This window comes from Melopsittacus undulatus, chromosome 2, assembly GCF_012275295.1.
Source record: "Melopsittacus undulatus isolate bMelUnd1 chromosome 2, bMelUnd1.mat.Z, whole genome shotgun sequence".
In the NCBI taxonomy this organism is placed as follows: domain Eukaryota; kingdom Metazoa; phylum Chordata; class Aves; order Psittaciformes; family Psittaculidae; genus Melopsittacus; species Melopsittacus undulatus.
In genome coordinates this window covers 112,478,338-112,503,696 of record NC_047528.1, presented here as the reverse complement: position 1 = coordinate 112,503,696, position 25,359 = coordinate 112,478,338, and the positions used below count along the sequence as shown (strand labels likewise).

Below are 25,359 nucleotides of genomic sequence, written 5' to 3'. Positions count from 1 at the left end.
ATTCCGCCCTCATCTTCTCCCCTCCCCTCAGCCTTCGGCGCCTGCGCGGGGTCGCGCTGGGAGCGGGTTGAGGTGTCAGTCAGCGCGGTCCCGGGAGCGGGCGACAGGCGGTCGCGCAGGGGGCCTGTGAGTACGAGACGTTGGTTATAAGGTGAGGGGGAGATGCTCCTAACGGTGGGTGCGGTGGGACCGGGGCCAGCCGTAGAGGGAAGGGGGAGGAGGTGGGTGTGTGGTGGGATAACCGGTTTCCGGGCCGGTTCCGGTTTAAAAGCCTTAAGAGAGGAGGGGAGGTTAGCATCTGGTACGTGGAGGAGATACTGGCTCGGCTCCGGCGGCGTGTCTGAAGGAGCATATAAGGAATACCTCAGCGGGGATCGCTCTCGATCATCAGAGGCGGGACCTGGGGATGTAATCTTGCAGATAAGTCTGCCGGTGCTTAATGTTGTTGTAGTGTCACTAGTATGATGAGGAACAGTTACATATCTCAAATTTTTATGTTAGGTGGGAGTAGAAACAATTGTAGAATAATGTTTGGTTGGAAAAGAGCTTTAAGCTCATCCAGTCCAACCGTTCCCCAGCACTGCCAAGGCCACCACTAACCCATGTCACTGAGGGTCTCATCTGCACCGTGTGTAATCACTACCAGGGATGATGACTGCAGCCCTGCCCTGGGCAGCTTGTTCCAACACCTGAGCACCCTTTGGGGAAGGAATTGTTCCTCATCTCCATTCAAACTTTCCCTGGTGCAGCTTGAGGCCATTTCCTCTTGTCCTATCACTTGTTGCTTGGGAGAAGAGACCAACCCCACCTCACTCCATCCTCCTGTCAGGCAGCCACAGAGAACAATAAGGTCCCTCCTGAGCCTTCTCTTCTCCAGATCAAACCCCCCAGGTACCTCAGCCGTTCCTCATCACACTTGTGCTCCAGGCCCTGCACCAGCTCCATTGCCCTTCTTTGGATCTACTCCAGCACCTCAGTGTCTTTCTTGTATAGAGGGGCCCAAAACTGAACCTGGTATTCAAGGTGTGGACTCACTGTATTGGGCTCAGAGATTGTAAGTCAGGAGGATGGATATAATGTGCTGCTGTTTTCGTTGATACTAAAGCTTATAAACAACCAAGCTCCCAAGGAACACCTGAGTCAAATAGAGCTTAGTTTTCAGCAGAGGGGATTAGGGGAAAGGAAGGTAAAAGTTTGATGTTATTGACGTGGCTAACATGAAAAAACCAAAACAAAGGCAAAAACTCTAGTATCTGCTGATAGTCCTTAAATATTTGCACTTTTTATCAGTAAGCTTGGTGGTTATGTGACATGCTCTTTAAAGATTTATTTTTTCTCAGTAACTGGGTGATGATTCTGTAAATCTTCCATTGTTAATGACAAACATTCTGATTAAATTTAGAACACTGAAAACCACACCTTTGGGGTTTTGTATTATTCTCTGTTGCTCTTCAACTTGCATAATGCTTCTTTAACACTGAAGCAGATCACTTTTCATCCAAGATACTGTTACTGTCAATGAGCTTTCTTGAGAAGCACTTTCTTTAAGGATGTTTGATCTTAGGTTTGATGTTTTGGGGTATTTCCTTCTCATTTCTACAACAGCTGTATTTCATTTTCACAAATACTTTTCAGTTAGAAGTAAAAACTTGTTCCTTCAGCTTTGGAAGGGTTTTTCTTTTCTCTGTAAGTTTGAGTTACCACATTCTTTTAAGTAATACGTAGGAAAAAAATAGAGGGGTGCTTGATTTCTGTATTCTATGATCCTAAATCTAATTTGCAGGAATGAGTTAGGGGAACTTGGATTTTGCTGGGTTGAAGGTATGCTTGCAGATTCTGAAGCCTGCTGGAACGACTGCCTGTTTTGATGCAAGAGTTCAGTTTCAAACCTATTTGTTTAGGCAGAAGCATAGTCCAGAAGTCAGCCCACAGGTGTGCAATAGGGCTGGGTGACTTAAAGACATAAAAAGACATTTTTATGCTTGAGAGGCTGTGGGTTTTGTGCTGTGTATAAATGTGACCTTTAAAATACTGTAAAACAATGGGAGGGAGCTTCCATGCCTTTTTTTTTCTTTATAGTTTTTAACATATTTAGGGGGTTTTATAAGCATTCTGTCTCAGCTTTTTTTTTCACCTGTTGCATGTGTACAATTAACATGCTTTACAGCCTGTATTGTATTATCTTGTTGTCCTTAAAGCAGTACTGCTGCCGAGAGCAACAACTGTGTAGTACTTTTTTTTGTCAGGCAGTGACTCGTGGCATGGAGATACCACTTATATACTTCAGGTAATCTTGTGAAACTGATATCACAAACGTACACAATTATATATAATAGTAAAAGTTTTGTATCCAGTGTTAGTGGGGCATCTGCAGCACTGATCTTGTGTCTCCCTCAGCCCTGTAGTTGGCTTATGTAGTCTTGCAGCTGATTTAACTCATGGGTGAGATAGGGAGGGGTAATACCTGCACAGTGATGAGAAGTGAAGGGAAAGGAGCAACTTTCCCTTACTCTGCTTCTGAGTTAAGTATCACCCCCTTGATCTTCTGTTTTGTTCTTGGAGAGAGCCTGCTGCTGCTTGGGTGAGGAGGAGGAAGGTTGTAGAGGGATGGGAGCTCTTTAACCCTCAGGGTGTAGGATAGGAGGAGTCCACATCACATCTCACCTTTAGTTCTCCAGACAAGATCTGGTGAGATGAGGAAAAGAGGTTAGTAACTGAGTGTGTGGATGAGTGATGCACTCTTTCCCTCTGCCTGAAATCTTGATGAGCAAGCGGCTTGTCCAAAAGGTTTAATAGTATCCTGATTCTCAGGGGTATGCTTTTAGAGCTACTTCCACAAAATATTGATTACAATTGTTTGGTGTGAGCTTGAAGTGGAAGTGTTGGAGTAGTTTTGTGTTCTGTCAGATGCTGTTCTAGGACATAACACTTCCAAAGGTTGTGAGTTAGAGGGATTAAAATGTATGTTTGAAAACTTTCTCCTGCATAAAAACCTATCTGCAGATTGTTTGAAAATCAGCATAGATGTAAATTGTCTCTTAAGGTGGAAAAGGTCCTGTGCATTTAATAGCTTAATAAAGTCATGTCATCTACACAGCTTCTTGATACTTGTCTTTGCAGTAGGCACCGATGGTTTGCAATCCTTACTGAGATAAGACCACAAGAAATAATCATAATGTAAAATCTCTTCATGCCAAAGGAAATTTCAGCAGTAATTTCTTGGCAGTTCTCATGCTGAAGTACCTATATGAAAAACCAAGAATGGGATTCTGTTCTTAGTTGTGCTTTCATAACACATGTACATGTTATGTTTTCTTCTTTTTTTCACAGCTTTATTCATAGGTATTTGTAAAATGAAATTCATAAATGTGTTAAGTAGCCACAGTATTTCTTACCTCAGCTTTTTCCTTTATTGATTTTGCTGTCTGTGGTTAGCACTTTGGTTTAAAAAGGATATTGCAAAGTACTTAAAGCTGAAGTAAGAATCTACACTGCTGTAATACAGTGTGTTTCTCAGATGTTAGCTTTTTTGTGCAGGACAGAGGTGAGGGAGGGATTTGGCTAGAAATGCACTGAGGTTTTTTTGTGCAGTGGCGAGGTCTGTGACATGTGGCGTCCATACTGACACGTGCACTCCAGCAAGGGAACAGCTGCCAGAAAAAGGTAGGGTATTGCAGAGTTGAATCACAGAATGGTTTTGGTTGGAGAGGAGCTTAAGGTCATCCAGTTCCAGCGCCCCTGCCATGGGCAGGTATGCCTCACTAGACCACAATCACCCAAGGCTCTGTCCAGCCTGGCCTTGAACACTGCCAGGAATGGAGAATTTACCACTTCTATGGGCAACCTGTTCCAGTGCCTCACCACCCTTACAGTAAAGAACTTTTTTGTCATCTCTAACCTGAACTTCCCCTGTCTAGCTTTCCATGCACATGAGATTCCTGTGTTCACACAAACCTGTTTTACTGTGTGCTTTTTCAGGCTATTCCACTGACTTTGGAGGGGAATGTGTTTTAAAATGTACTTAATTTTTTTAAAAGGTATTGCCATGGTAAGCAGTCAGGGAGTTCCAGGTTGTGCCAGCTCTACTTGCTGTATGCCTTGATCCATCTCTTTGCACTCAGTCTGACAGTGCTGTGTCCTTTACAGTGAGGTCAGTGGCTCAGCTGTAGTTGTGTAACAAGAGAGGCCATTCATAAATGTGTTTCTTGGCCTGGAGACCTTAGATTGCGTTTCCTTGTATAAAATCAGAGTTCAGTACATCTTAGGAAAGTGAAAACAGCACCTACTCAGTTGGCCTGTGCTTGGTAATGATGTTGGGCCATTTGCAGCAAAGGCTCTCTATGTGCTTAATAGAGAAAACATAACTTTTTCCTTTGGTGATCTCAGAAATCTTAATGTGAAGTTTTAGGTGCTGAGTATTTACCAAGAGTTGAACCTCTGTTTTTGTAAGTGAAACATGACTATGGTAAAGTGTCTTCTGTGTGCTCAGCAAATTGTCTGGGAGTGTTAAAAGTAGCCATATATCCACTGTCTAATATTTGAGAGAGTGGCTGGGTGGGTTTCAGGCAGCCAGAAAACCAGCAGCACACACTGGAAGGACAAAGGACTTCACACACACTAGTGCTTAGGGACTGCTTCTTTTGTCCTGTGTGTTCCCTGTGGAGCAAGTTGTTAAGCTCTTTGATCATAAACCAAAGCAGGTTGGAACAGGGGAATAGCGCTCCTCATCTGGGATGATGTTGGGTAGAACAACAATGGCATCCCTGTTAGGGATAGGTGAGATACTGAGACACTTCTTACCTGTCCTGCATGTCAGTTACAGTAGCATGCAGTCCTCTCTGAGTGCTTTTCTGCTAAGATGTTCCTTTTGTATGAAATGGATTTGTTGTGTTTACCTGCTAAGCCTTTCCTTGTTTACATTTGTTCCAGTCACTTTTTCCCCGATGCCCACACAGAGACAATATGTAAGATAAATATCTAGTTTATTACCCTGTTTGGGCTGGGATAGAGTGACTTTCCAGTACAGGGCTGGCACAGTGCTGTGTTTTGGATGTAGTATGAGAATAATGTTGATAACACACTGGTGGTTTTCAGCTAGTGTTTATACTAAGTCAAGGGCTTTTCAGCTTCTCATGCCCTGCCAGTGAGAAGGCTGGAGGGGTACAAAGAGTTTGGAGGGGACACAGCCAGGACAACTTACCCAAGCAGGCCAGAGGGATATTCCAAACTATGATGCCATGCTCAGTACAGAAACTGATGGGAAAGCTGGCTGAGGGTGCTGTCTGGGATGCTGGCCATCAGTTGGTGAGTGGTGAGCAATTGCACTGCTTGGTTTGTATATTCTAATTATTATCATTACTGTTATCATTATTTCCTTCCTTTTCTGTCCCATTAAACTGTCATCATCTCAACCAATGAGTTTTCTCACTTTTCCTCTTCCAGTTCTCCACCCCATCCTGCTGAGTAAGCAGCTGTGTGGTGTTTAGTTGCCCTCTGGGGTTAAACCATGACAGTTCTTTCCTCGTGTGTTGTGTATTCTTTATCTTCTTCAGTTTGTGGTTCAGGAGTGGGAGCTGCTGATTCTTCTGTTCCTTGACACTGTGTACCAAGCAGTTATCAATTCATAAATAGCAAGAAAAGAGTGTGGAGCTACCACATCTGCTTGTATTCTCCACATAACTGGAATGTTTTAGTTGGCAGTGGCTGTTATTCTAATCACAAATGCACCTTGGTCTGTTTCTCTTGAACTCATATGCTTCTTTAAAATTGTCTGGCTTGAGACAGCTCGTGGAATGTTACCACTTATTGCCTAGAAATGGATATTATCATCCTTCTAAAATAACTGTTCCTTTTCAGCTGAAAGCTGAGCTACTCCTTTGCTGCTGATGCCAGGTTTTCAGTTGGGAAGGTTAGATGGAGGCTTACAGAAGGTTGCTAGATTTACTGCTTGCCTCCTGATCTGCCTAACCCATGTTTGCATGGGAGCCACTGCAGTGCAGAGAAAGGAGTTTGTGTACTGGAGCAGAGACGAAGAAGGGACAGTGACAGTTGAGAGCCAGGGTGGTATGACTTTATGTGGCTGACCAGTTGAAATATAAAGGAGTCCTAAAGGTTTGTTCTGCACTACTAGGTGTCTGAAACAAGAAATTTTCCCCAAAACTCTTGTGCCATCCTAGTAGTAGGTAAGACCTTTGTGGCATAGAGAAGGCTTAATGGGGAAACTTTGAAATATCTACTGTCTCAAAATGTACATATCACACACAGAGCTCAAACAAGCTTGAGTTATAGATCAACATGCGTCATGAGGTTGTGCCTGTCCGTTGTCTCCCCACCTCTAATACAATCATTCTTAACTATGTACCCTCTTTGTACTCAGGTTTCATCCTTTCTATGTCTTTTGTGATTATCTATATGTTGACTGAAAACATGAGAAAATTTCACCCTTTATCTGCTAGAGGTGTGCTCAGAAATTCCTCAAACGTGGATGTAACTGAAAGAAGTGAGTTTGTCAAGTTAATACAGGGGAGGAGGCTTAGGTAGGTTGGCAGCAAAGCTCTTCCTGGTAAATGAGTGCAGATCATAGCCAGCACAGCAGACGTTGCACTGATGCTGCCCTAGTTGCTCTGGACTGGCAAGATGTCAAAGAGACACCTGTATTGTTTCCATCCTGCCAGTTTGCTAGAGGAGTGTTATGGGCAGTGGTGGGAGAAGCACCAGGGAAGGGACAACCTTGTAATAATAACATATATTGTGAAAAGACTGGTCAGTAAGCCAGGCTTAAAGTATACACTTCTGTCTGTGGTCGTACTGTCAGCAGCAAGTATGGCTGGGTGCTAACAAAGAAGAGTGCCTGAGCTTCACAAGTATGGACAAGAGGGTGGGCAGCTTGATGTGTGTAAGAAGGGCATCTCTAACATTAAAAACAGATAGCAAAAGGGCTGAAATAAGAATTGTTGCTTGCTTCTAGGAGCAAAGGCTTTTGGCCTGTGGTTTGTTATAGTGATTCTTTGTGTGCAGCCCTGCTTCTGGCACAGTGCAGTCCAGATATATCATAGTACGCCCGTGCTGGCTCTTCTGTGCAAGGGGGAAAGGAGTGAGCTGGCTACCATCCTGGGCTGCTGGGACTTGTGCCATCCTGCATGCCCCCCTCCTCTTGGAGCTGGGGAAAAGCAGGATGTGTTGGCTCTTTTTGTCATCTTGCCAGTTTTGTGCTGACTCTTTCCTGCAGAATGTGAGAGGTAACAGAAACCTCTTTATGGTGAGGGCTTTCCTGCATGAAGAGTGTCTGCACTTGCATAGCGCTCTCCGTACTACTTGGAGTGACTGCTCTGCAGGAGGGAGGAATGTGGCAGCAGCACTAAGTGGTTTAATGTGCTTGCTTTATTTGGCTTGAAATCTAGAGAAGTGGAAAGGGTATTTGTCTGAGGGTTGGGTTGCTTTTGTTTGTTCTGCTTAGCCCGTGAATTCATCATTTTTCAGTGCATTTAGTGGGGTTTTTTAATAGGAAGAGGTAATAGGATTAGAAGTGTTATATAAAAGAGGTGTTAAAAACTATTAGCTTCATGCTCTACTACAAATCCAATCTACTGAAAAGAAGGAAATGCCTGTGAAAGGAGCAAGTTTTGCCTCATGTGAAACTTGAGGACTTGAACTCTCTTGCATAGAAAAGCTGGTAAGATGATGCTGTACCTTTGATGCTTTCTACCTTGTCAGTTGTAAAGAACTCAATTCTTTCTTGGGGAGTTTAATGACGAAGATTTGGAGCTGTATGAAAAGTTACACAAAGCTAACCCATTGCTGCTTTGATATTGGTCTAGATAAAATACTAATAGTCCGCAGAGATAAAATACTAACTAATAATACAGAGCTGATAAAGGCAGTGCCAAAAGACTCTTTCATGCTTCATTTCCTGCTTGAACTTAGGAAGGTTTTAAAAGTTAGGTTGAAATTAATCCTTTGTGCTGCTGAACCTGTTCTTTGGTCTGTGGAATTACTGTGTGAGCTGGAGGAAGTGGAAGGGCTTCTGAAAAACCCTACATAAGAAACCTGTCCTTACTGGGCAGTATGAAACAGGTAGACTCAGGAAGATAGTTCATGTAAGTTAGAAGTTAAGTTTCCATGCAGCAAATAACAGGATCTCTCTGGAGCCTTCCTGAGGCTGAATTGATTTAAATGAAAGCCCATGAAAAATAACATGTAGGCAGTGTGTTCTCACTGATTATTTATACTGTTACAAGTAACTTTTCTCCATAAGTGATCATGTGAATCTAGGCTTTAGCATAGTCATCAATTTATATCTAAAGACATATCAGGGGGAAGTGTTTGGAAAATAATGACTTTTCACCTACTCCAGTTCCTTACCAAATCTTGTTCATGAGGTTACTTTTCTTCACTACCATCTAGCTCAGGGCTACCAGTAATTGATCTTCCTGCTGATAGTGTCTTTGTCTACCTATGAATTTGGCTTAGATCAGAAGGAACAACCTTTGGGCTACAATTTCTGTGTATCTCTCAGCTTAGTAATGCTGGTGGCTTCAATCAGGCTGCTAAGCAATTGCCTGCATTGATCCTGCAAGCCCTTATGTGGGGACCCAGCTTGTATGTATGTTACTCACTTGCTCTGTGCTTGAACTGCATGTCATACTCCAGTGTATGTGTATTTCTGAATGAAAATGGATGGGGTTCTGTTGTTCCTACTTTGCTTTGAAAGATGCCTTGTCCATGCTGGAACCGTGCTTACTATTCTGGGGCAAGCTAAGGCTTTATGTTCATGCAAACAGGCTCAAGGATCAGAGCTGAACACCCGATTCATGGAGGAATTGGAGCACTGCATGTCTGATCAGTTCCTGCAGGTAGCCTGTTCTGAACAGTGTTAGGAACTTTGGAGCAAGCAAGCAGGGACTGGAGTATGCTTCAAAAAACCCAGCAGGCTACAGACCTTGTGTTGGCAGGCAAACTGCAGAGCTCGGAGACAAGTTAATGGTATAGATTTGATGTTGGGGAACACAGATCATGCAGTATGTATGTGCCTCATAGAATCATAGAATGGTTTGGGTTGAAAATGGACCTTAAGATCATCCAGTTCCAACCCCCTGTCATGGGCAGGGATACCTCACACTAGACCAGGGGTCACTCAAGGTTCTGTCCAGCCTGGCCTTGAACACTGTCAGGGATGGAGCATTTACTGCTTCTCTGGGCAACCTGTCCCAGTGCCTCACCACTGTCATAGTGAACGACTTCTTCCTTATACCATCCTGAACTTCCCCTATTTTAGTTTGAACCCATCACATCTTGTCCTACTGCTACAGTCCGTGATGGATATATGTAGAAGTGTGTTTGCAGTGTCTGCATAGAGATGGAGACCTTTCTCATTTCTTCATTGATTTTTCGAATTCTGGCCAATGCCATACATATCTGTATAACTATGGTGGGTTTTTTTGTTTGTTTGTTTTAGTTCAAATCCATTTCCTGGATTTAGAAATGGGTACCATGGTGTTTTTAACTGTGTGCCCTTGTAGTCAGCTGTGACGTTCGAAACTAGCTTTGGTTATGCTTCACTGAGAACTTCTTTCATAAGAACAGTTGCACTTTCTGTCCCTGTGAAAGTTTCTTGATACCTGTGATGAAGGTCAGATAGAGCTAGGGTCAAGTTAGAGAACTATGAGAAGAATTCAGTTGCACCATAGGTGTTTTCTCACCCATGTTTGAGAGCTACTCACCCTGAGTTATAAAGTGCAATAGAAGAATGACATTTCTGGCATGTTGGAGTGTATTGTGTGTAGCAAGATTTGTTTAGTATTTTGAATTTTGGATTGAACTATGGTTTGCACGTGTTTTGATGTCTCACTGAGTGATCTTTTTCTTACCCCCAATATATCAGGTATGATTTAGAGATAAAGATGTCAAGAAGGGCTTCTCTAAATACACAGGTAACAAAAGGAAGACAAAGAAAAATGTGGGCCTATTGCTTAGTGAGAGAAGGGACTTAGTTGTGTAGAACATGGAGAAGGCTGAACTACCAAAAGCCTTTTTTTTGCCTAGTTTTTACTACTGAGGCTGGGATTCAGGAATCCCAGGTGTCAGAGACAAGGGGGAAAGGCTGGAGTAAGGAAGATGTACCCTTGGTGGAAGAGGATCACTTAAGCAGTCAGGGAACACTTGAGTGAACTGGACATATGTAGCTTCATGGACCATGATGGAATGCACCCATGAGTTGTGGGTGAGTTCCCTCTGCATGATGTTGCTGTGAGGTGACTGTGGATAATCTTTGGCTGATCATGGCAACTGGGAGCAGAGGCAGAAGACTGGAGTGATGTCACTGTACAATTAGATGCTAAGGACCACCAGGCTGTAAAGCAGCATGGGAGGAAAGGATTCAGGGGAGGTAGCACCAGGCTTTCTTCCTTGTGATTAAAGTGGATGTAGAGACCCTTCACTGCTGGTGGTAAGGTCACTGAAAACTCATCTGTGTCCATCCCTTAGAGCAGTGCTGTGCCTCGCATGTGGATGGAGAGAACAGGTTGTACCCTCTGTGTAGTGCCTGCAAGGCGGAACAGCAGCTGCCCATTCTCAGTGAACCTGAAGAAGCCTGGGCAGTACATTGAGTAGTTCATCTTGTCAGTCCTAGGCCTGGCTCCCACATCCATCCCTGTGAATCAACACTTTTCCAGAAGACACCTGGACTAAAGTAGTGAGAATGTACATTTACTGTATCCCTTCTGCCTGGGCATCTCATGTATATGTTGAAAGCCGTTATAAAATAACCTTCCATGTTTTGGTGTTTCTTCTCTTTGATCCAGCCTGTTTTGTGTTCATTTGCTTTAATCACTGCCTTGCTTCACTTAGTCTCAGTCCTTCATCTTCTTATACGTGGCAGTTTTCTTGGGTGTTCTCTATATCAAAGCTCTCTTCTATTAAAATGTCATTCTTTCTCTGCTATGAGCTGATAGTAACAAGCAAAAGTATTTGCATGGTAACTTTATAATGTGGTGGCACTGTAGGAAAATGGAGCTCTTGAAGGAGGGCAGGAAGCAGAGCAAAGGATTGGATCCTCACAGACCTAACACTGCAGAACTGAACCTTTCCCTTGAACAGTAGCAGATTTGCTTCCTGCAGCAGCATGTGAGAGGGGAACACTGGCAAAGAGCCACTGGCAGGCAGCAGATACAGAGCCTCTGATGCCAGTCAAGATATTGCAGGATGCACACTGCATGGTGCAGAGTGATGGAGCATCAATAATACTCTCTTTCAGAAGAAACCAGTTGAGTTCTGGAGAGAATTCATGTGTTTTTCATTTTGGGTGGGGGGAGCTAACTCATAGCCAGCAGAATCTCTTACCTTACAGCTGTTGGTAAGTTTTGTAGGAGCAGAAACACTGAAGCCTGTGTATCGCCAGGCAATGTACTCAGACATATCATGGGGTAGTAGCTGCACTTTCTGTTCTGGAAGGAAAAAGAAAGAAAAGTTGGGAGTGGAGAACAAAGCAGGAAGGTGATTTGCCTAAAATCATGCAGCTGGTATGTGGCTGAGCTCAGTGTCTTTGTATCTGATCAGTAGTTCATACTTGCTATTCCTTTCATGTTTGGTCATAAGCTGTTTTCCTAAAGGCACAGCAGTGGAGAGAGGTAGAAACTAACTCCTGCCTCTTTTTTGTCCAGGTTAAGTCCTGCTTCCTGACATTGAAGAACAAACAGCACTTGGGCTCCATGAACTGCAAAACTGCAGCAAGTGTGGCAGCCCTACCTACCTCCAGCTTTACTCCTCTACTGTGACATCCTTCTTGGGACCTTTGGTTTCATCCCCCCGGCTGCTTAGCAGACTGCCTCGGCATCAGAGCCGAGAATCATGGCCTTGAGCTTGTACATCTTTCACCCCTTCTATAAGTTCAAAGTGCTGGTGCTTGTCACTTTGTGTTTGATGGTGCTATGGGCCACAGTCAATTACTATGTGGACTCCAGACAGGAAATGCCTAAAGCTAAGATCATGGTGGAGGATTTCAGGAAGGTGACTAGCCTGGAGGACAGTCAAAAGGAAGAGAAGATGAAATCAGTTGCAGAAGTTCCTACAGTAAAATCACTTCAGGATGAGTGCCCAGCTCTCTCTCCGTACCTGAGTAAGTGATCCTGCTTTCCTGCCTTTTCTAACAAGTTACATCTGCTTTACAATTCCTGATTGGTTTTCTTCCTAGCATTTTACAGTTGGACACTTTTCCTGTGAAACAAATACAACACAACCAGTTCCAGTAAGCACTTCTGGGTGAGGAAGTGACCTAAGTGCTGAGTCTGGCTGGGACAGCAGCCCATATGGTGTGATGTTTTGCATTTGTGGCTCAAACAGCTTTGGTAACACACCAGTGACTTGGCTACTGCTGAACAGTGTCTGCATGATGTTGAAGCTTTGTCTCTATCTTGGCCTCCTAATACTTGATAGGTTGTTGGTAGGCAAGAGGTTGGCAGTGGACACAGCAGGATAGCTGAGCTCAACTGACAAAAGGGCCATTCCATACAACATGACCATGCAAGTCCCACGCTCAGCAATAAAAGCTTAGGGAAAGGAGGAAGTGGGGTGTTCATGGCTACAGTGTTTATCTTCCCAACAGCTGTTTCTTTTGGTCTTTGTGTTGCTGGCAGCACCAGGCTTCTGCTCTGCACTACCACGTCACTGTTGCTTTCCTCTTCTTTTTGTGAACCTGATTAGGGATTCGTTTGGGAAGCTCGATTCTTCACTCTTCCCTTTTCTAGTCCAAAAAGCTGCTGTCCCACTGCACACACCCCTTCCCTGCCCCAAAGATGTGTCTGCTTACGTGAAAGCACTGCAGCTGTAGCCATCACAGTGACCTGTGTTATTCTCTTTAGTGGGTTTGCTGAGCCCAAAGGGGATGAAATGATAGCTCAGTGCAAGAGAAGTGATGAAAATCTGGCTAGAGGAAGCCTTGGTATGTTTTATCTTGCCTTAAGCCTGTAATGGTTTTGTTCATGCTTTAAGTAGAGATGGCTTCTCATGGCCAGAGTCCTATGTCTCTTTCCACTTCCTTCTCCTCTGCTTTGCCCTGGCAGCCATTTCAAGCCAATTCTCCTGCCATAGGAACTTCTCTTGATTTTTCTTTTTTTAATTATTATTTTTTATCATCACTTTTAATCAGTTTAAGCAACTAAACACTTAATACTCTCTCCTTCCACTGCCTGCATAATATCCCTGTGGCACTACTTTTCTCTTGGAAAGGGAGGAAAACCAACTGGGGCTTGATCCTGGGTTTCTTATGCTGTTACAGAGTTAGATGCCTGGACTAGCCACAATCAGAAATAATTGGGGAAAGCTTCTTGTGCTTCTCCTACAGTTGGTGCCAGCAAACTCACCTTCAAAGCATCTCTCACACTAGAAGAAGTGGAAAAGGAGAACCCTCAGGTAGCCAAGGGCCGGTACCACCCTCCAGAGTGTGCAGCACAGCACCACGTGGCCATCATCATCCCACACCGCAACCGAGAGAAGCATCTGCTGTACCTCCTGGAGCACCTCCACCCCTTCCTGCAGAGACAGCAGCTGGACTATGGCATCTATGTTATTCACCAGGTGAGGCTGAGATGTGTTTGGTGTTTGGGGGTGATGCTCTGCAGGCCAAGGAGACTCTTGCTGCTGCTTCTGCTGGCTAACATCAGTCCTCCAAGCCTGTTTCCAGCATTCGCTGAGGGATGCAGTGGTGCATGCAGCCATTGCTGGTACCACTGCAGGATCTCAGCTGCTGTTAGCAAAGCTGGAAAGAATTAATAGTGTTTTCAACTTGTTTCCATTTCTCAGTCTGAGTAACTTACTGTTCCTAATTTAGCATTCAAGGTTAGCATCTTTCCCATTACTAATGCAGCTCACTTCTCCTGCAGCATACACATAGTAACTATGCTGACATGTTTTCTGTCTTTTCATTTGGAGTTGTTTAGATTGAAGGCCTCAGTTTGTATCCAACTTTACTCTCCCATCTGCTTGCTGGCTGTCATGTTTAGTAAGCTGTGTGTTGTACTCACTTCTGCCAGATCAAACCAGACATGACAGCTACTGCTTGCAGGTGCTTTACTTGCCCAGTAAGGGCTGTGGGCAGAAGTACTCATGAGAAAACACTTGGTTCCTGAGAGCTTTATTAATTTCTTTGCATTCTTCCTAGTGTGCTGAGCCAGCAGCTAAAATTTGCATACACAGATTTGTGCCATGTTGATTTTCATCTAAGATATAGATTTCTCTTTTGTAATATGTCGACTTTTTTTGATCTTTCATTGTTTGCTTTCTGTTGCTCTCATTTATTTATATGTTCTGCCTTGAATCTAAACAGATTTTGCAGACAGCAGGAGAAAAAGGTGATAAATCAATAGTTTCTCTTCCCTTCTGTTCAAAGAGTCAGTCAGCCAGCACGAGGCAGCGCATTCGAAGTGAAAGCCTACAATTCTGCTTAGTGGTGCAGCAGAACAGCAGCAGAAGTCATGGCAGGCTATATGTTTTGTTTGAATAGACTGGTCCTCACTTGTTTAAAGTTGTCATGTGGCCCATAAAGTGGAGAAACTGAGGGGTTTTTTCAGCCTTACTGTGTAATCATTCATATAATGGCTCACTCCAGCTGTCAACTAAGTTGTCAGGAGAATCATAGAATAGTTTGGGTTGGAAGGGACCCTAAAGTTCATCCAGTTCCAACCCTTTGCCATGGGCAGGGACACCTTCCACTAGATCAGGTTGCTCCAAGCCCCATCCAACCTGATTCTTCATCTCCTGAAATCTGTGAGGTGGAGAACAGCTGATGGCATATTAGCAAAAAGAAGTAGAAGACTATGAAAGTTCTGTCTGATGTGAGCAGTAGTGTCAAGTCTGGACTTGTTCTATCAGAGTTTTTACTTTGGAGATTGGAAGCTTTGGCTTCCCCTTTCCATGTAGATAGAAACACCCAAAACTGAAAAGTGGGTCTAACACAGCTCTTTGATGGCAAATCCATTTTCACTCCCATTTGTGATGTCATTAGTGGTTTTAAGTATCTTTTGAAGAAAGAAAGAGTTAAAACCAGGATTTAGTTATTAAAATACACAGAGTTGACTTGGGAGGAAGATTAGGAAATGGGTCTTCTATATTTCTCTCTGAGCAATTGAAGGGCATACTCAAGCTCTCTTTATGAGCTAATTGTAACATCTTGAACATCATGTTTCTTTGCACAAATGTGTGCATAGGTGAGTGGAGTGCTGGAAAAAAAAGTGAGTTTATAATCCCTGAAGGGTAATTTATTGCCCAATTTAAGTTTGTCTTGTTGGTTTTCTCCTCCCATAGAAGCAAAGGAAGACAATTCTTTTCTCAGTAAAACATGAGAGTAAACTTTGTTATTTGCTCAGCATGAGGTCTAACATGGTGTTCGGCTGCCTTTGCACAGGAAGTGAGCAAAGGGAGGGGAGACACAACTGGAGCAGATGGTCTGCGCTTCACCTGCTCTTGACACCAAACACAAGTGAAGTTCTCTGCATGTTGTCAGTCATCTGAATTGTTCTGGTCATTCAATAGTCTGTTTACATCATCAGGAGATGATTCTCTGATGGATGCTTTCATATACAGGACTCTTTAAAACAAACAACCAAACAAAAACCCAAAAACCCCTCATGCAGAAATTTGACCTCATAAATATTAGGAAATTTTATCTCATTTTTTTTTCTTGGAAAATTCCTTCCCTGACTCAGAATGGAAGCAACTGATGGCATTGGGCTGGATTTCCCTCATTGCAGGTATGGAGCCATAAATCCCATAACTCTTTTTTGTTCAAAGAACAGATGGCTGTTAGTGATGGTGAACAAATTGCTGCTTCAGAACAAAACATTACCTTGTAGAACAGTAAAACATGTTTTGTGTGCAACTATTTTCCCTCCACTTACCTTCTCTCAGCCTGGGGAGGCCAGATTCTCTCATCTTTCACTGAGCCTCTCCCAGTCGAGGCACCTTCTAGCAAATGGCCCCTTCCTCTTGAAAACTGCCTTTTATCTTTTGAGTACACTGAGTTCCCAGCTCTAGAAAATCATAGAATCATAGTTAGGGGTGGAAAGAACATTAGGATCACGCAGTTCCAACCCCCTGCCATGGGCAGGGATGCCTCCCACTAGACCATGTCACCCAAGGCTTTGTGCAGCCTAGCCTTGAACACTGCCATGGATAGAGCATTTACCACTTTTCTGGGCAACCTTTTCCATTGCCTTACCACCCTTACAGTAAACTTCTTCTTTATAAGAATTTCTTCATTATATCCATCCTGAACTCCCCTGTTTCAGTTTGAACCCATCATTCCTTGTCCTAGCACTACAGTCCCTAATGACGAGTCCCTCTCCAGCATCCTTGTAACCCCTTCAGATACTGGAAGCTGCTCTTGAAGTCTTCACACAGCTTCTCTTCTCTGGGCTGAACAGCCCCAACTTTCTCAGCCTGTACAACAAGCTTAGTAAAAGTCAAGTGAAGCCCCATGCTAGGGTGAGGCCCTGTGCAGCGTAACAATGAGGTTATAGATAGGAGTTAAAAATGAAGAGACCTGCTTTTTATTTCCCAGTCTGCCACCTACTGTGTGAGCTGAGGAAATACAGTGAATTCTTCAGGCATTGCTATCCTCTGAACTGTGGAACGAGCATAAATCATCTGTGGCAGGTGCTCTGATGTCGATAAACTCATGAGAATGGGAGTAATGTGCTTTGGGTTTTGCTTTTTTAAACACCTTCCATAAGCTTTGCTGACACGCTGCATAGGGCACCAGTTTCTAAGCTGTTTACTGATACCTCTTTGTTATTTCTAAGCTGTTAATGATACCTCTGTGTTATGCTATGTATTTATCTACATGCATCCAGAACTCCGGGATGGGAACAGCAGTAGTAGTGAGACTGTGACATCCAGGATGCATATTCCTGGTGCCCAGACAACCATAGACTCTCCTGGCCCTGGCTCTGTTTGTTCATGACAAGCAGAGATGGAAGAAGCTCTCTGTGGTGCTGTAGCCAGTGCTATGGGCCAGCTCTGTGTACGGTTACTGGCTGGAAGATGCAGCTGTGAATTATGTGATCAGAACAAATATCTGGGAGCAGTTCTGGTTCTAAAGGTTTGACACCTTCTTCAGAGGTTTTCTCCGTTCTCTTCCACAGGCTGGCAGCACCAAATTTAATCGCGCTAAGCTGCTGAATGTAGGATACCTAGAGGCCCTAAAAGAAGCTAACTGGGACTGTTTCATTTTCCATGATGTGGATCTGGTGCCAGAAAATGACTTTAACATTTACACGTGTGGCCCCGGACCAAAGCACTTTGTAGTTGGCAGGAACAATACTGGATACAGGTAGGAAACCAGGAATGTGGAAAAAATACCAATTGGGAAGTGCCATGTTACTGTTAATGTTCCTCTTCTGATGGAGCTCTGTGCTGTATCTACCCCTTCTCCTGACACCAGGTTTCTGGTGGTAATACTTCATCTCTCTGGAGTGCCCTTGGCAAAATAGAACTGTGTGGGCATCTCTTAAGTCAGCTCCATGGTCAACTGTACAGGTGATCGTTGTAATCCTTCTGGTTTCTGGGGAGAGGTAAAGGATGTTCCAAGAAGAAAGCAACATGCCAGAGGTTGTGCAGAGACCTTTCCAAGCTAGAAATGCATTTGCAGTTCCTTGGTCCTCTGATTTGAGGGTGTGATCTTACTATAGAAAAACTTGCCACTTGCCTTTTGCTGTTGAATAGGGAACATCTGATATGGAGAGCTCAAGTACGAGAATTTGCCCAGGGATAGGGTTGTATTTAATGACGTGGCTGAGCAGTGTCACATACAGGATCAGTCTGGGTTTGAAATGGGTCTCCTAAATGCCAGTGTGATGTGTAAAGTTGAGTTCAGTCCACCTCAGAGAAGAAAAGGTTCCTGAGTTTGGTGAGTTTAATGACCAGAGTATTTCCATTGAACTTGTTTCTTTCAAGATTTACCTCCTATGTCATGTCATCTCAATATTAACTCTAGCTGGGCTTTTCAGAAGCTGAGCTCTATGTGCTTTGAAGCAAAGCTCTGCTTCACTTGTGGGTTTCCTTTCTTAAATATATGAGAGAGAGGTGGGGTGTGCAAATTCTTATGCAGGATACCATTCACTTCTCAGTCATTTAGTGCAGACTGCAGCGAGCACGTATGAACTAGGCTTGTGACAGGCTTTTGGAGCACTCTGCCTTGCAGACAGAATGCTGAGGGCTATGGAATGGTCAGTGCACCAAAGCAACAGAAACACTGCTTTGAGTAATGCACAGGCATGTAGAATCCAGGCTGATAACATGGCACAAAACTTGAGGTGCTTTACTTAACCTCCTGTGCCTCAGTTTTACTGCAGATGTTCTGCTTAGTTAAGCAGATGGATTCTTGCTTTTACTGCAGGATCCTCTTACTATAGATTTCCTCAGGTTTCTGCTGCTTGTGGAAAGGAACTGTTAGTTACAGGCTTGGTTTTTAAAGAGTACTTAAGAGAGTACTTTAAAGAGTATAAAGGTTTAAGCTTTGGCTTTAAAGGGTACAGAAAAAATGTTGTTGTGAATACCCTGCACCAGTATTCACTGGGGTACTGCTTGTTTGAGTTTGATTCATACTTTCTTTTCTGTGTCACTGTATCTGTTTACACATCCATGAAGTGGGCATAACAGCACTATATTTCCAAAGGAATTCCTGTGTAAATCTGAAGGAATTCAGATCTTGAACTAAGCTGAGACCTGGGGTTGAAAACCCAGTTGGGTGACCTCAGTGTTTTGCTTAGGCTGAGGTGAGCATATCAAGAAGTGTCACTTAGATGTATGGAAGTTGTACATGTTCTGCATTAACACACAACATCCTGGGCAGGAATGTGAGTGCATCATCTATGGTGATGCAATGTGTGGTAATCTTGGCACCTTTGGAGAGTCAGTACCTTATGTTTAGTTACACAAACTACAGGTTTAGATGCTTCAGAATGGAAGGCTTCTATACTAAAGTTTTGAAGGTGGTCACATACTAGAACAGGCTGCCCAGAGAGGTTGTGGAGTCTCCATCCTGAATGGACCTGGTCTTCAGTGACTTGCTGTAGGAGACCCTGCTCTGAACAGAGGGGTTGGACTGCTTCATATCCAGAGGCCCCTCAACCTCTGCAGTTCTCTTGTGATGCTATGACAGGAGCACAGATGGCCCAACAAAACTGGTCTGAGTTTGGTTTCTGGGTTTGATCTTGGTTTGGTTTCTTTGTTTCGTGTGTGTGTGTGTTTAAATTAGGTTCCTGGTAAACCAGAAATAGCAATAAGCATCACACCTTTCCTTGCCTGGCATGTAAATTGCCATCATGTATATTTTCTAGCCCTGGCAGTTTGTTCACCTCTTTGTATTCACATCCGTCTAGCAATCCAAATGCAACCTACAGCCATGCATACATCATCCCTGGCAGTGGCAGTGTAGTAGGGGCTGTGTTGTACTGCTAACCTTAAGGGCCCAGAAAGAGGAGGGTATCATAAACAGCAAGTAGCAAAATAGTGTAAGAAGATAAACATGGTATGTAAATATCTTTTAGAGCAGCTGCAGTAACCAGGACAAAGAAGGTAGAAGTCAGAACTGAATCTCTTTTAGAGCTGAGCACCATTACTGTAGGTTACTTAGCAACTCACACTGTACCTTACCTTGGAGTTGTTCCTGCAGTATCCCAGGGCATGTGTACCTGTGCTGTGATCTGGTTTCATTCCAGGTTTCTCAGCTTCAGCTCCAAGGTGGTCAGTGGCTTCTGTCATTATTGCGGAGCTTCTGCTGTGTGAGTGTGTGGCTTTGTTCCTTTTGTACTCATGGAAGTCCTTGAGGTGAAGTGCTGTTTGCCTGCCAAGGGGAATTGTATGAAGAGAGAAACTGTTGGAGAAGAAACTGTTCTCTCAGTTGGAGAGTTTAATCTTTCAGGCCTAGAGCAAATCACCATCCTCTTGTGAAAAGAGGAAGACAAGCAGAGCAACCTCATGAGTTTGTGCACCCTCAACTCTGAAAGACACATCTAAAGCCAGAGTTTCAGAAGACAATTCAGAGTTTCAGGGTGAGGTTTTTGTTGTTGGTAGAATTTGACTTTTAATTCTTCATTCTCTTCTCTTGTGTACTTCTAGGTTACGGTACACTGGATATTTTGGAGGTGTAACTGCTCTAACAAGGGAACAGTTTGCCAAGGTGAATGGATTCTCTAACAACTACTGGGGCTGGGGTGGAGAAGATGATGACCTTCGAATCAGGTAAGAAGTCAATCATATAAGAAAGTTCAAGTTAGATATAAGGCAGAAGTTCTTTACTGTGAGGGTGGTGAGACATTGGCACAGGCTGCCCAAAGAAGCGGTGGATGCTCCATCCCTGGCAGTGTTTTAAGGCCAGGTTGGACAGAGCCTTGGGTGACATGGTCTGTTATGAGGTGTCCCTGCCCATGGCAGGGGGTTGGAACTGAATGATCTTAAGGTTCTTTCCAACCCTAACCATTCTGTGAAATAAAAACCTAGCGAGAGATGACGCCTAAAAAAATAGAAAGGGATGTAACTTCCCACCTGGCCCCCAAAGGCAGAACACGACAGGAGCTTTCAGTTCGAAACAGTAGAGATTTGGGCTGCAGGATGCAGTTCTGTGCACAGTTTTTGTGCACCTCTTTGCAAAGGTTATGTGTGCCAGAGACCTCGTCCTCTTCCTGACAAGTGTTTCTAGTTTGGTGCAGGGTTTGTTAGGTTTTGGGTTGGGGTTCTTTTTGGTTGGGTTGGTTTGTTGACACAGCCACATGGGATTTGCATTGTCACTTGGATATTGGTTATAACAGAAGCAGAAGATTGAAGTCTGGAGGGTGGTTTGCCAAAGAGACACAAATGTATTCAGTTCTAATGCTTTATAAGAGTGTGGGAGGGCTTTGGTTTGGTGGGATTGGGTTTTTTGCATTCATTGACTACCATGATTTACTCCAAGCACAGCTTAGTTTGTATGTGGGTGGTGTTGATTCTGGTTAACACAGTGAATAGCTTGAATTTTAGAAAGACTGCATCTATTTGCATGTGCCTTTTGTTCTTGTGAAATCCAGTTTTGCAGATGGGCCTTTCAAAGTAGGAGAGACCTGTCAGTATGAGAAGTTGAATGGCACAAAGGACTCAACTTAATTTTTCTGGTGATCTTTTGCCCTTTGCTTAGAAGGAAACCTCTAATCCTACTTTGCTGTTAGTGAAGGAAGGGGAAGGGAGCAAACAGAACACAAACCCAAAAGGAATAAACAGCCCCCTAAGCTCTGCTGGCAGAGCACATCCATTTGTAGCGTAAGTGTACATTGTTCTTCAGTGTTTATCCTTTTCAGTTGCTTAAACCAAACATTTTAGGGACGTAAATTCATCTCCCTGGTGATGTTCAATGATTACACTGGTGAAATCAAGTGTGTTAAGAGTTAGGAACTCCCAAATACAAGTTTTCCTCTGTATCAGGCAGCTGTATCTCAGGAAATGTAAAAGGACTACTGGAGGCCTGGGTTTCTGTCCCTTCTTAATCACAGCTGGGTTTATTTTTCTCCCAACTCCAATTTAGAGACACCAACTTCTCTTAGGAGCTGGCTTTTATAGTGGTAGGGGATGGCTTGGTACCATCTTATTTCCCACCTTTGCAGGAAGTGTCCCAGTTAAGGTGCAAAAAAGGTGATGGTGGTGGTGGTGTTTCAAATGTTGCTATGAGCAGCAGAGCAGCAATATTTACTGAGAGTCTCCACCATGTTTACAAGGGGTTTGGAATCAAAGGTGATGCTTGCTTGTGTAACTTCCTAGTAGTTGAGGTCCTGGTGTGGAAACCGTATCGCATGGACCACAGTGCATGCTGCAGTGGGACTTGGCTCTTGCCTTTCCTTGTGGGTGGATCTTGGAGTGGGCTGGTTACAGAGTCTGCAGTGGGTAGGGAATGAGGAGCTGCTGTTCCGGTGGGTGGCTGTGCAGGGATCTTTCAGCCTTTCCCAGCAAAGGCAGCAGATGGCACCATCCCTTTCAGTATCTTGAAGAACCTGGGCCCTGAATGCTGTCAGGTCCTGCTGTTCTGAGTGTGATGGGCTCTTGTGGGCCCTTCCTAAAGCTGTGCATCACAGGGAGATTTTTTACATAATTCGTTGTATTTATTTGATAATTTACTGTTACAGTCAAGTCATTAGAAACCTCTCAGGGGCTCAGTTTCTTACAGGCTGGATAGATGGGCTGTGGCTAATAGTATGAGGTTCAATAAGGCCGGATCCTGCCCTTGGGCCACAACAACCCCATGCATGGCTCCTGGCCTGGGGAAGAATGGCTGGAAAGCTGCTCATGGAAAAGGACCTGGGGGTGCTGAGTGACAGAGCTGAACATGGGCAGCTTGTGCCCAGGCAGCCAAGAAGCCAACAGCATCCTGGCCTGTATCAGCAGTAGCATAACCAGCAGGGCCAGGGCAGTGATTGTCCCCCTGTACTGGGGACAGTCTGTGAGGCTGCATCTCAAATCCTGTGTTCAGTTCTGGGACCCTCACTACAAGACAGGCAGTGAGGTGCTGGAATGGGGCCAGAGAAGGACCTGGGGGCATTTAGTCTGGAGAAGGCTCAGGGGGGACCTTATAGCTCTCTACAGCTGCCTGATAGGAGGATGGAGTGAGATTCGGTCTGTCTCTGCTCCCAACTAACAAGTGATAGGACAAGAGGAAATGGCCTCAAGCTGCACCAGGGGAAGTTTAGATGGAGATGAGGAACAATTCCTCCCCCAAAGGGTGCTCAGGCATTGGAACAGCCTGCCCAGGGCAGGGGGGCAGTCACCGTCCCTGGAAGTGTTCACACACTGTGCAGATGAGGCCCTTGGTGCCATGGGTTAGTGGTGGCCTTGGCAGTGCTAGGAATGGTTGGACTGGATGAGCTTAAAGGCCTTTTCCAAGCAAGTTGATTCTATGATTCTTCAATTCTTGTTTTTTTATTGCTCTCCCAGCTTCTGACACGACTGCAAAGACCTGGGCTATTCCTTAATTCTAGTCATGAAGTTAACCCCTTCTGCTGACAGAGCAAAACTCCTGTGCTCCACAGATACGTTAAGCTCAACAGCAGCTCCAGTTGAATGCCTAATGTCCAACACTTAAATCCATGTGTGGGACTCCAGGTTTCTGGCACTGTTCTCAGAAAAGACTTTTTCTTCATGTAGACCAATATAAGTTTTGCAGCTCTGTGCCAACTAGTAAAAAGAAGCTTTTTTGGGTGGCTTTTTTTTCTCCTTTTCAAGTGGAGAGCTATCAATTATAAAGGTTTTATACTTGATATATACTTCTATATGGCAGGAGTTGAGATGAAGTAGCTGCAAAGCATGTGGAATCTTGCTGCAGCCATCCCAGGTTAATACAGGGTAGTACAGACTAAACAAGACCATACTATTTTAAATATGCTCTGTTGTACAATGTGTGCTTTAAGCTCTTCATGACCTACTGCAGAAGCTACCTGCTACCAAAAGAAAGGGGCATCGGTCACCCTGCTGGGTCTGTTCTCCAGAAACACAACCCTCAGCCCCATTTCTCTGGCAAGATGGGCTGTGGGAGAAATGTAGATCAGTTTCCAGCTGTTCTCTGTGCTTGGTTCCACGGCATCCACAAGAGATGAAGTCTCCAAATGTTGTTGTTTCTGTTTTCCTTGAGAGTTTGTTTCTCTGTGAGGCCTTGCTCATGGCACCATTGCTTCTTCCAGGGTTCACCTGCAGAAGATGGGAGTGATGAGGCCACCTGCGGAAGTAGCCAGGTATACAATGATCTTCCACAAGCGAGACCATGGTAACGAGGAGAATGAAGAGAGGTGAGTCAGGAACAGGGTTCCACCTTTCATCCTCTTAGTATGTGGCCAAGCACCTGGGGCCAAAAGCTTTGTTCTAGGCCAAATGGGCATTTTCATGTCTGATTGTCCATACTGAGGACAGGAAAAGCATGATTTTATGTTGCCAGCAGTACAGAACAGCAGTAGCTCTGCTTCCAAGTTTACTAGTAGTGGGGAAAGAGCTCAAAACACCTCCCCTGTGCATGTCAGTGAAGATTTTCTCCTCTTTCTTCTCAGGATGAAGCTTCTAAGTCAAGTGTCTAAAACATGGAAAACAGATGGACTGAACTCCTGTTCATATAAACTGCTCTCAGTGGAACATAACCCTTTATACGTCAACATCACAGTGGACTTCAGCGTGCAGCCCAAGGTCTCATAAGGGTAAGAAACACACAGGGTGTGAAAATGGCAACAGATCGTGTTTGCTTCAAAGAGGACTTCAGTAGCAGAGGAGAGTCTTTCTTCACAGTCTGATCGACTGGGAATTCCCTTTAGTGATGGCTGGAGCCATGGGGACCCATCCCTGTGTTCTGCTGGGACATTCACAGAACTGTCCTTGTTTGGGATCGGCCAGTGGAAGGACGTGAACTAAGTCTCATGGAAAAAACACTTGTTCTTGCAACTATTCCTAAACTTCTTGTGGTCTTATTAAAAGCACAGGAATCCTTCACCAAATAACAAACTTGCTGAGGAAAGCTGCTTTTTTTCCCAGCCTGAGAAAAAACTGCCTATGTGTGAGGGAAGGAATAATGGTCAGGGGTGAGGAGATGTTAAAGATCTCTCAATAAATACACTCCGTTGACTGCAAAAGGCTTCTCCTGTGTCTCATGAGCTCAGCTCACTGTGGTGTGAGATGGTGAAAGTATCCTGTGTCAAAACATGTCTTGGTGCTGTGTGTTGCATGTTACTTTGGAGGGATGTGGAAGGAGATGCAGTGGCTAAGTCAGAGGGAGACAAATTCCTGGCCCTGGTTCTAATGCTTTGGGCCAGACTGTTATAGACCCAGGCTGTCAGTACTTGGGATTCTGGTTTTAGAGGACTGGTGAGAGTCTGTGGATAACTGTTCCACAGCACTTCTGAAGTCTTGATGAGAACGCTTCCCTTTCCTTACTGTGTTATATACCGGACTGTTCTTACCCCTGCTTGTTGGATGTGCACCCATTAGTGACAGATACGAAGCCAGGCTTGGGTGAGTTTCATCTACGACACCACACATGCCAAAAAGCAACTTCTGCTTTACATACTGAAGAGTTATGTGCCAGCTGGCTGTCCCATTACTCCACCTGCAGAGACGACTGAACCTTTAAGTTCTTGGGTGTTAGTTGGGATAGATGCAGCTTTTCAGCAAACAGGCGTTTTATTATCTACATATAACAAGCAAAACTACCCAGTGTGATGCTCGCACAGTAACAGGAGCTGTGTGGAGGAGAGACTGCAGAAAGGGCAAGGCCTTGGCCACTCAGTAAGTACTAGTACATTCCTGCAGCATCCCAGCTCCACTCCTGGCATACTTGACTTTTTCCTCAAGTACTTAATTTCTCAGAAGTCT

The 25,359-nt window shown here is 44.3% G+C and overlaps 1 protein-coding gene across 2 annotated transcripts; it reads left to right on the top strand.

Annotated features, from left to right (window-relative positions):
* The first annotated feature begins 47 nt into the window (after window positions 1-47).
* B4GALT4 (beta-1,4-galactosyltransferase 4) lies at window positions 48-24,620 on the top strand. Of its 2 annotated transcripts, none has more exons than XM_034060195.1 (7): window positions 48-151; window positions 11,658-12,112; window positions 13,337-13,569; window positions 17,133-17,320; window positions 20,110-20,232; window positions 23,688-23,792; window positions 24,048-24,620. In XM_034060195.1, exons 2-7 carry the CDS (start codon window positions 11,845-11,847, stop codon window positions 24,187-24,189), a joined length of 1,059 nt encoding a protein of 352 aa, XP_033916086.1. In that variant the 5' UTR covers window positions 48-151; window positions 11,658-11,844; the 3' UTR covers window positions 24,190-24,620. The 2 variants fall into 2 exon arrangements, with proteins under 2 accessions (XP_033916086.1, XP_033916087.1); XM_034060196.1 differs by having other exon boundaries at window positions 56-126.
* The last annotated feature ends 739 nt before the right edge of the window (window positions 24,621-25,359 follow it).

What these genes read in the sequence shown, in the direction of transcription:
- B4GALT4 (XM_034060195.1), top strand. Translation starts at nt 11,845, where the DNA reads ATGGCCTTGAGCTTGTACATCTTTCACCCCTTCTATAAGTTCAAAGTG. An exon ending in AGGAACAATACTGGATACAG is followed by an intron (nt 17,321 to 20,109) that starts GTAGGAAACCAG and finishes GTGTACTTCTAG; the next exon opens with GTTACGGTACACTGGATATT. An exon ending in AACGAGGAGAATGAAGAGAG is followed by an intron (nt 23,793 to 24,047) that starts GTGAGTCAGGAA and finishes CTTTCTTCTCAG; the next exon opens with GATGAAGCTTCTAAGTCAAG.